Genomic DNA, 11,041 nt, shown 5'->3' on the forward strand with positions numbered 1-11,041 from the left:
CCAACTCTCTAAATGGCTGCAATGCTTCCCAGCAAATTACTAGTGAGAATTTAAGGTCCTGGGGCTTCATTTTAAAAGTGTTCCTCTATGTTCCAAGGCCAGTGCATCTCCTGATGGCAGGCATGCTGCAGAGAGCCCTGCTGGCAGCAGGCTATACACAGCATCCTCCCTCTGGTACCCACTCTGATTCTTGGTCCATAGCAATCCAAATTTATTAAAGGAAACCGAAAACTTCATTCTCTTAAATATGTCATGATTCCATACATATGCATAGAAAAAATAAATGCTTTGAGATGTTGATTCAGTCTCTGTGAGAACGTTCAGTATGGTTGGAAAGAATGATAAAATTTGCACTGATTAAACCAAAGGCATACCTGGACTTGTTGCGATTTTCTAACTGAATTATTGCAATTCTTGGGTGTTCCAAGAGCTTCTAGGCAAATTAAAGCTTCTCAATGCAATTTTGATTCCTTCTGACTTACAATAATCACAAGAGAAGTAGATTTACTATGGATGTGCTTGCTAATAGCCAGTCTCCTAATTTTCCTAAGTGGTAACTTCAGGCATACATGGAAAAAGCATTTTGTTTTTTTTCTCTCATCTATTCAGGACAAAATGTAATTCTGCATCTACTTAAATATGAAATTTATGTGTTCTCTTTCAATACAAAATTTATTTTGACAGTCATTATTTCAAAGACATCAGCTCCTACTATTTACCAGAAAAGACAGAAAAGTCAAGCTTATTGGGAAAATACTATCTTTGTGGCTTTTACACATTAAATAAAAAAGTTATAAAGCACAAAAGAAATGAAGGGAAGGCCTCAGTTTCATCAATCTGTAACACAGGAAAGGAAGGGGAATGAGACAAGAAATTAAATTCTCAGATGAAGGTCCTGCACAGGAACAAAAGCAGCTCTGCATGTCCCAAGCCACCTTCACATCACTTGGACCTTCAACACGTTTAGAGCTGCAGGGTGGGATTTCTGGAGCAGTGAGCACTTAGCAAGAACAGCTTTGCCAGAGCTGGTCTTGCTAAGCACAGCATGCCCAGCCCCAAGGAACAGGACTCCTGTTTGTTAGGTGCCCGAGGAGATGTGATTTATCCAAATATCACAGGAGTCTTTTCTTCCATGTACATGGGCTGAGAATTATGTATTCTGGTCACTACCATTAGCTGTAAAAGATCAGACAATTAGCATGGGAGAGTATATGGTAGAGTTACTAAAAAGTCTTCACAAGAGCTTTTAATTAATTTAAATTTCAGGGTATACTCAGAAGATCAAGAAGCATTCTCAAAACCAGCCCAGTATCTGCTACTCCTTTCAAAAACAGAGCTGGCAGCACACTGGCTCACCAGGGAAGGGGATCTCTCTGGCCCTTTTCTGCAGAATATCTGTGCTGCCTGTATCAAACTCCTGGAGCACTGAGCCTCTCGATAATTTAATTTGGTGATGCCAGTCACTAACTTCATCTATCACTGGCAGACAGAAGCCAGTTCACTGGTTCATTTTTCAGAGCTTTTCCAGTTAGTGAGGCACACCATGCAATTTAAATGAATTAATCATTCCTGCGAATGCTTACTACTATTCCTGTCACACACAACCCCATGCTAATTAGAAGGTATTTTACTGTTAATGATAACAACTAGAATATGTAATTTGCAGTCCATGTGTTGATATTTGCAGCTCCCATTGATTGCAATGTGATGTGTAGGCACTCCACGCTTCCATATTTAGGAAGCCCAACAGAGGTCACCTAAACTTCACATTGAAGAGCCGAACTTTAACTTCTTTTTGGGAAGAGAAGCCCATGCAGATGCTTTTCCTCCCAGCCATCCTCATGGGCACAGGACAGTTGTTGCCCTCTCACCAGTCTGTGGGATACTGAATCTTTGTAAATGCAACAAATCCAAATCAACACAACATCAGGTACCCAAGACAAGCATGAGGATGTCTACAGAGAGTCTGTGTACTGTGCTGATACACATGATACAATTAAAGGCACTTACCCCACTCTTGTGAGAAGCCCAACTAGCTTGTACACTGCTATCCACATCCGTGATTATGCATGTAACTTCAAATTCTTCTCCTTCTTTGAGAAGCTCATAGCTTTTTGATAAGGTGATGACAGGAAGAGTTTTGTGAACTGGAAAACAATTTAGAAGTTTATTACTTTTCATTAGTCTCAGCTCTTCCGGGGGGGATAAAAATCAACAGTCATTAATTAACTTTCCAATAAAATCGAGGCTCTAAGATGTATTCAAATTTTTTAACATATTACACGGTTGTTCCTTTACAACAAGCACACTTCTGCTTCAACCTCACTTGAAATTACACTTGATAATAGTTGTTAGAGCATAGCAACTTGCATAAAGAAACCCAAATGGCGTTGAATGATCAATAAGATGATTCATTTTGTAACAGTGATTAAAAAGTAGCACTCTGGAACTGAAAACATGGTGAGGATCAGTCACTGAAGAACAGAAGCCCAGCAATAGCTACAGATTTTAATTACAAAACATTACAGCCAACAGAAAGTACTGTCTGACAGGTCCTTGAAAAGCTCCTGATGGACTGCCCAGGAAGGAGAGGTACAGCTCAAGGACTTCTGCATGCCTGTGCCTAAAAGCACCATGACCTCTGCTTGCAGTGATGGCTCAGTTTGTCACCCAAGAAGCAGGTGGTGACATGCAGACATGGGGTAGCTGTACCCTGCTCTGCTTCAAGATGTCTCTTGTCAACAGTCAGGTGTATCTGAGGACTGTGTGTCTCCTGCCTCTGCAAAGCTCTTCAGCTCTTCCTCTGTTCCCTTTGTGGTTTGTTTTTCTTCTTTCTTCATCCTTTCTTCAAATTTTCCTGTTTTATTATACTCCAGTTAACTTCCCACTAGGGCTTTTACACAGGAAGACAAACTCTGAATGCAGCATGCATCAGATAAGGTCTTCCAGATTCTGCTTCTGACACAACTTTTGTAGTTTTCTTAGGTAAATTGTACAAAAATTAGGAAAGCCCCGAGCTTCTCAGACATTTGTACATTAACAATGTTTTCCTCATGTTGCTGTAAGGAGTTACAGAAGAGAACAAAGAAATGTTTGCTCTCTTCACCCATAAAGGCTCGCACAAAAATCCCCCTCAGCATTCAGCAGTACCCAAGTGACAGCAGGATGCCAGTGCAGAAGGCATTCTGTGTTCTCATCTGCCAGAAACATCTCTGGACATCCAAAAAAGAGCCCTAAGTCCGTAAAGCCCCTCATTGTTTTGAGAAGGGCTGTACATAAACACTCCCAGTGCTATCATAGCTGTTGTGTGTCTGAGTACTCCTGCATAGCTCCCTGTTGCACGGATGTAACTACAAAAACATTACCCACCGAAGGGTCTCCAACCCATTTAAACACTGAGCCAAGGAGAAAGTGGGAGTTTTACCTGATGAACTCAGTAAGGACTGAACACTACAGCACAGTAATCACAATACTAAGAGTGACAATCCCAAATTTCCAGATCATCAGGAAAAACGTCTTAAACTTGCCACAGCAAACTCCACACTTGAGATAGTCCTCACTCCTCAGCCTGTTGCCCGACCTCCAAGGACAATGGGCAGGTCGCACAGACCCTGCCATGGAGCAAACACCAGCGTGTGCCCTCATCACTCCCAGGGCAGCCCTCCTGCACCGGGCACAAGGCCACGTGCTGCTGTGGCCTGGCCCCAGCTCCCAAGCCCTGGCACGATGCAGGCAGCAGGGATGAGCACACCAGCCTGCTGGCCCGAGCTCTGCTCCCCCTCTTTCGGCAGCAGCCTCAGCTGCAGCAAGAGGTGGCTTCATTCCAAGTGTCCAGAGCTACACAGAGAAACAACTCATTTACTTGCCCCTCAGAAAATGCCAAGCCAGCCTGGCTTGCTGAACTGCTCCCTCCACTTCCCTCCTGGGTATTTACCCAACTCAATAATGACACATGGGCTAAGTGTAGGCTCCAAAGTGCCCAGACAAAACCGGCCTGTGAAGTCCTGCAGACAGACACCAGGCTTCCCCTCCTTCCCAAAGCCAAGCACCCAGCCCTAGGGCGCAGGGGTGTGGGAAGGTCAAGTGCAGGGGATCACCAGCAAGTTTGCCAAGTGTAGTGCTGCATGTAGCAGTTCAGCCACAATGCGTTCCTCATCATCGTCTGTGCACACAGCAGCTGTTCTGACCATCTTCACTCAGTAATATGAAAGCAAAGACCTTCTCCTTCCACAAGCTCTGCCTCTCCACCAAATCCCTCTTCTTCAACGCCATCCATCAGCTCCTTCTACTGTCACTTGTGGGCAACAGACATAGGAGTCAGGCACCAAAATAATTTTACCTGCACAAACCTGTACAAACCTCAGGGTGCTGGTTTGTCCTCAGAATTTAACAGCATAACCCACATTTCTTATAATGATGAAAAAAATGCCTGGAAATCACCAGGTGCAGAAAATAAAACTCATCATGGCCAAACCTTCTGAGCAAAGCCACAAGCTAAGTGCCACAAGATCAGTCTGTGCCCTGACACGACTTGCCCAAAACAAGCTTTCTAAGCTCACCACTTTCCTTTGGACAGCAATGAGGTTTCACAGCCATTCTCTACACCTCCTGGGAATGAGGTTCTCTACAAGAAGGCAAAAATCCAGTGTTACCTGGTCTCACATTCAGGAAAATCTTCTCTGATATCTTCTCAACTCCATTGTGCTTGGCCAAGCACTGGTAGCAGCCCTTGAACGACCTCTGTACGTTCTTTATAACAATGCCTTTCTGGGGATTGGGAATGAACGTCATATTTCTGGGGAGACGTTTCCCATCACATCTTTTCAGTGTGAAATTCGTAACATTTGGATCTGTTAGTGGGCACACCAGCAGGATGTCACTGTCTTCTTTTCCATAGATCAGAGAATCAACAAGGAAGAGCACATTTGGATCTGCGAAGAAACACAAAGATCTGTCAGACAAACTGGCATGGGAACTTCTGATTACCCTAACTCTACAATTGGGCACTTCTCAAAGGAAGTTTTACTTTCAGCCAGTGAAATTGAGTGTTGCCCAATTCATGTTTACCAAGAGACATTAAATTTTGTCCTAAAAGAGCAGCACAGCAGAAGACATGCTGTAGCATTCAATGTCAGATACACTGAAGAATCATGTGCATTAAAAATAAACTTACTGCTTTTTTATTTGGAGATGGAGGGCATTTTTTGTCTTGTTTAGGTCCAAAATATCCCCACAACAGTAAACAGATTTCCACAGACCACTAGAAGTAATTTGCTTTTAGCTAGTGGCAGGGCTGTAAGGTTCCATGCCCACAGGAGGATTTGAAAGAAATTTATGAGCAAATGGAAGTTGAAAAGCACCTAAATTATGGTTTTCACTTCTGTAAAATACATAATCTAAATGAACACACATTGCTACCAGAGGAAGCAGCAAACAACTTCTCTCTTTCTCTCCGCTCCCTGAAAGCAGAGATTATTTTTAGCCTCCTTAGAAGAAAAACTGGGCATACAAACAGCATATCTGATTGAAAAATCATCATGCAATCTTTCATAAGGTAACTTTCCTATAGCATTTCATCTCAGCCAACCTTACAGCACACAAACTTATAGTACTTCACTTCTACAAGTAAAGTTGAAACCCATGATATGTCATGACCTTGAAATGCTAAGAAGCTGGCAAACACAAAAATAAAGGAATGTGTGATGACAAACACTCTGTAAAGTTTATTTCAGATTCCATCTGCCCTCTCTACAGAGTAGAATGAATAAGAAAAAACAAAAACTAAGAGAAAAGTTTTCTTTCTTTTTTGCAAACATGCTTACAACTTGAATGATTAGAGACCAACAAACCATGTCTTACCAAGGAAGACTGAGAGAATTTCTTTAAGATGATGGACAATGTGCATTTGGTTTAAGACAAGAAGTACCAGGCTGAAAATGAAGCCTTGGATGTTTATGTAAGCAGTTTGCTACATCAGGGGTTCTTCATCACTGAACAGAGAAGTTACTGGCTGGTTTCTAGTTTAGAGTGAGGGTGTAGCTTTAGCTGAATTTGATATTACCACCCAAGAAGCCCCCACAAACTACAGGTTTTGAAGCTTCAGTCTAGAATTAGAGGATGGAGACTACTAAGAAACAAAAAAAAAAGTAAATAATTTCTGAACAGAACCTAAATGTGACATTTTGCACATAGAGATCCTAAAAGAAATGCTATGACTAGCTGTCACTTTGAGCAGGAAGAAATGGATTACAAGTGCTTTTCTAAATGTCCCTGCTAACAGATATAACTGATTGCTTTCTACTCAGTCCCTCTTGCTCCAGTACGGACAGAACCAAGATAACTTCATTAGGCAGAAAGCATGGCTCCCCTCAACTACAAAAAAAAATTTTTTTTTGAAAATAGCAGCAACAAAGACCTGTTTTACTAACAGCTGAAATTGCATGGAAGGCCTTGAGTGGAGCAAGCAGAATTGCTGAGGTGCTCCCCTTGCATCTTCAATCCCCATCTAGAACAAAACAGCGCGGTGAGAAGATACGAAAGGATTTCCTATAAAGAACCCAGACACAAACAAGGCTGCTCATGGTTATGTTCTTCCCTTCTACCCCATGGACATCTTGGGTTGCACTTGCCTTCAGGGCATACCACAGGTTTTCAACACAAGATATGGATGGTAGTGCTTATCAGTGTTTCCATCTGAAAAGACTTGAGATTCAAATCAAGAAATTTTTCTCTCTTATGCAGGAGTCTGAACTCAGCTTGCTTGGATCAGGAAAAAAATGCCTTTGTAGATACAACACAGATATTTTCTGCCAAAACAGAAGGGTGAAGCAGGTACACATCCTCAATCAGTCAACACTGTGTCATTCTTGGTCACAGAAACAGAAGAAATTTGGATTTACTAGGTTCAGAAGAACACAAGATATTAACAGATGCCACCATTTTAGGTGGCACTATGCAGGATTGGTCCTGCTGTCTCTTCACTCCCACCTTTACAAGCAGGGAAGTATCATGGGGTGTTTGTGGCAACCCACAAGCAGCAGAGTATATGGCAGCATCTTACAGGTGATGTAAGACGTCATTAAACCACACCTGATGCAAAATGACGGTCAACTTCACAACTATACTTATTTCACTGACAAGAACTTGTCAAAGTTAAGGTGGCACCTTTTTGACAACTGAGACAAAAAAAAGATAATAATGAGTTGCATGAGGGCCACAGAACTTCCCTGATGCTTTGGTAAGGATGATAAGGAGAGCTGCCTGATATCCTGAGGTGAAGGAGTCACTCATGTAATGGAAGATGAAAACATCTCTATGATCATAGCTGTCTGGGATAATTACCGTGACCTTCAGGAAAAATAACAAGGTAGGTAAAGTCAAGATTGTTTCCCACATATAGTTAAAATACATGTCAGATTTCCCTTAGTCATAGTCTCAGAGGAAAACAGAAAGTCAAGAAAACTTAACCATGGCAGCTGCATGGCTATTTGGAGAACTCAGGAGCAGTTAAAAGATCACTCTAAATTGTGTGGCCGCTATGCCAGACATCTTCCTTGAAGAAAATAAGCTTCACTGTGCTGTTTCTCTGTGCTTGTATCCCTGTCTTGGAGAACAACCTTGCAGTAATTCTCAAAGGACTAGCAGGGTTCAGGGGGGGCTCTTTGAGACAACCCCTGTTGGACAAGGAATGCTGTCTTCAAGAAAGTGGATGCCGTAGGACCTTTTTCCATCAGCAGGTTAGGAAGACCACCAGAGTTATGTGAAGGACAAGCAAAATAACTGTTTTCCTCAGAAAGTAAATGGAATGCCAGGCATGGTAAACTGTGAGCTTGGGGGCAGCTGATATAGACATACATCAGGAGAGAAGAAATATGAAGAAAACACTGCACAAACAAGAGTAATAAAGGATTGAGAAACGTGTCAGAGCAGAAGCACTTTTTTCCCTGTCTGAGACATTTCTGATCAGTCACAAGGTAGATCAGAAGCTGAAGGCAGAGGAATCATCACTGTTTGCTGGCTTAGGCCTGGAAGCACAGTCTCAAAAGACCAAATCCTTTAGGCTGACTGCCTCAGTAAATTAAAAGCTCAGGACCAAACTTTACATGACTCCATACTGATGGATGGCATAGAATTAAAAAGACATTTCTACATATTTCTTGCTTCTTCACTGCATAACTGACTCATACAACAGAATAAGGTCACTTAGGTAGCATCTAGAAAGGGAGCTTGGATAAACTTCACCACAAAATTAATGTGGATGTAAAGAGGAACTCATCCAGAGCTTTGCACTGCTGACAAAGGCCACTGCAAGCAAAGTAGAGAATGAAGTTTCTTCCTAATGGACAGGGAAGAAGATTTCTGCTATCAGGTTGTGTTCTCCCGCTGTACTTCACATTCATTCCGTCCTCTGACATTTATTATCCTTTCATTTTGGGAGTGGAGATGGTGGGGGGGAAGCAAAAATAATGCCTTCATTGATATTTACCTTTAACAAAAACATAGTAAGAGGAGACAATACTCCCTTCGCTTCTGCATGTGTATCTGCCTATGTCTCTGACTGTTGCATTTTTGGTGTACCACTCTTTCTCACTGGAACTCTTTGCTTTTGCCGATGGGTCCGAGTTCTGGAAACTCCAAGTCACAGGTCCCTCCTCATTGCACGTCAGCCTTAATTCATCCCCTTTGTTCACAACCCGTAAGGAATCTACATGGGACAGTGCACCACCTGGAAAAACAAAAGCACAAAATAGAATGTCTGTCAATACAACACTCTCTTCTTTTCTGCAGCAAAATTGTTATTTATAGTTGTAGATGTGCAACTAATATTTTAAATTATTAATTATTTATTAAAAGAAATTAAGCTGCAATAGCACTGTGCAATTATACAGACACCTTTTTGCTTGTAAGACCTTTGGCACACAGAGAAAATAACCAGTGCAGGTGGAAACTGGCCTCTAAAAAACCTTTTGAAACTGAAGTTTCAGATGCACCACTTTCAGCAATGTTTTGGCTTTTGAATGGGAACAGACCCAAGCTATTTAAAAATTAAATTCAAGAACATATGAGTCTGATCCTACATGGCAGCACTTTTAATCATTCTTTGTCATTTACTCAGTATGTTGCCAAGAACTAAAGTTTCCTTGCTCAACAGTTATCTTTTTATAACTGCTCTCTCATGTATTCAGATGCTCCACTCATACTCTTGAATTAGAAGTGTCCAGTTTAATGAAGGCATCAGTACATGCTTTCCACACTTGCTTGTTTCTTTACCTGAAGTTCCAATTCAACATTTCATACATTAAAAAAAGAAAAATCATGTACAATATTCTTCGAGTTTCCATCCCAACGCTATCAAATTAGTTCTGCTGCAGCACCAACCTCACAGTCACCAAAGCTGCTCTAATTGACCATTTAGCTTCGTTTTCACTGAGCATGCCCTAACACAACATTTTAAATGTTCTCACAAAATAAACCTCTTTAAAATTAGCAGCTCCAGTTCACAGTTCCCAACCACTTCCCAACTGTCTACACAGAGAAAGGATCACTTTCCTTGGCTCTACTCTTAGGGCAAGCCAATCAGGGGGTTGCTGAGTTAGCATACCCATGATTTTAAAGTCTTAGTGAACCTACAAAAATGGAGTTCACAGTCCAAAATACAGAGAAATTCTCACTTGTTTCGGACCTACTTGAACATAAGAAGAACATATGCAAATATTGAGGTGATCTTGCAGTAACAAACCCTTCCCCTTTCAGAGTAGCTCTCCAGTGCTACGAGTAATCCTTAGCTTACAATAACTGCGCTGTTCGCTCATGTCACAGAGTTGCACAAGAGTGTACGACATCCGTGTGTAGTAGAGAGTCATGCCAGTGAAAATACTACTTGTATGCAAAAACACACTCTGCAGCTCCATTCAGAGGCTGAATATCCCTACCCACACAGATAACAACAGACGTTCAGGAAAAACAATCGGATAATTAGTTGGGATGAGGTTATACACTCCAGACTTAATTCACTCATCTCACAGCTTTAGTCGTTCTTAAAGTATACACTGGATTAAGACCAGGTCAGGTAACTGCCCCTCTTCCTGACAAATCCACCACTGAGTAGGAAGCAAAAGATGGTTAGACCACCTGCAGAAGCTAATTACTTTGTTTGTTCGTAGTCTGAAAGGAGCCCTCCTTGGAATTAGAATTGTCATTGTTAAGCTCAACTGGCACTCATTCTTCCAGTGTCACCAAGCAATTTTCCACATGAGGTCCATTAATCCTGCATATATGCTTCCACAATTGAATACATAAACAATCATCCTAGAAATAAAAATTGCCAGAAAAAAGCAGAAAAAAAACCCAACTTTTAATTTCAAATCTGCTACCTCAAAGTGCAGGTTTGTGTCTGAGCTGTGGTACAATAGTTCAAACAAGAAGGGTGAAAGTCCAAGGTCTCAGAAGAACAAGTCCCAGCCAGCATGGTAAACAGGAAAGCTGGAAAAATCCTTTGCTCTGGGCAAAGAGGTGCCTGACAGCTGGGTTGAGGCAAGAAGACCTCTGATATTCAAACCCATCAGATCAGAGCCAGGAACTTCTGGCACATAAGAAGATAGAGGGCAAAGACCTCTGAGAAGGGCTCCTGAACAACCACACAGGTCCTTCAAGGGGACCTCTTTGGAAGACTACTCTGCTTGCTTCCCCCAGACCACAGGGCAGTTCAAGTGACAAATTACATGATCAGCGTGAAAGAGCAGAAGTGTGGTGTGGTATAGCTATCCTAGCACTAGCTTAACAAATGAGTCAGGGAGGATTGAGAAAGCAGAAGATGTGGACAACCTTTACTGGCATCACTCCATGCCTGCAGCCAGCACGGTCTCAGCCTGGGCCCTGTCAGGGAGGTGCCCACACAGCTGGACTGGGATGGCCCCCAGTGCTCACTGTTCCAAGGAGCACAGTCCTGGGCAGGTCGCACAGACCCTGCCATGGAGCAAACACCAGCGTGTGCCCTCATCACTCCCAGGGCAGCCCTCCTGCACCGGGCACAAGGCCACGT

The 11,041-nt window shown here is 42.3% G+C and overlaps 1 protein-coding gene across 1 annotated transcript in view; it reads right to left on the reverse strand.

Moving 5' to 3' along the window:
• Positions 1 to 11,041, reverse strand: part of KIT (KIT proto-oncogene, receptor tyrosine kinase) — a 54,380-nt gene that overhangs the window by 27,385 nt on the left and 15,954 nt on the right. The window contains exons 2-4 of the mRNA XM_015625776.3: positions 8,486 to 8,725; positions 4,653 to 4,931; positions 2,011 to 2,147 (exon numbers count right to left, since the gene is read on the reverse strand). Coding sequence (XP_015481262.1) covers positions 2,011 to 2,147; positions 4,653 to 4,931; positions 8,486 to 8,725 — 656 coding nt within the window. The remainder of the gene's footprint in view (positions 1 to 2,010; positions 2,148 to 4,652; positions 4,932 to 8,485; positions 8,726 to 11,041) is intronic.

Source organism: Parus major, chromosome 4, assembly GCF_001522545.3.
Source record: "Parus major isolate Abel chromosome 4, Parus_major1.1, whole genome shotgun sequence".
Taxonomy (NCBI): domain Eukaryota; kingdom Metazoa; phylum Chordata; class Aves; order Passeriformes; family Paridae; genus Parus; species Parus major.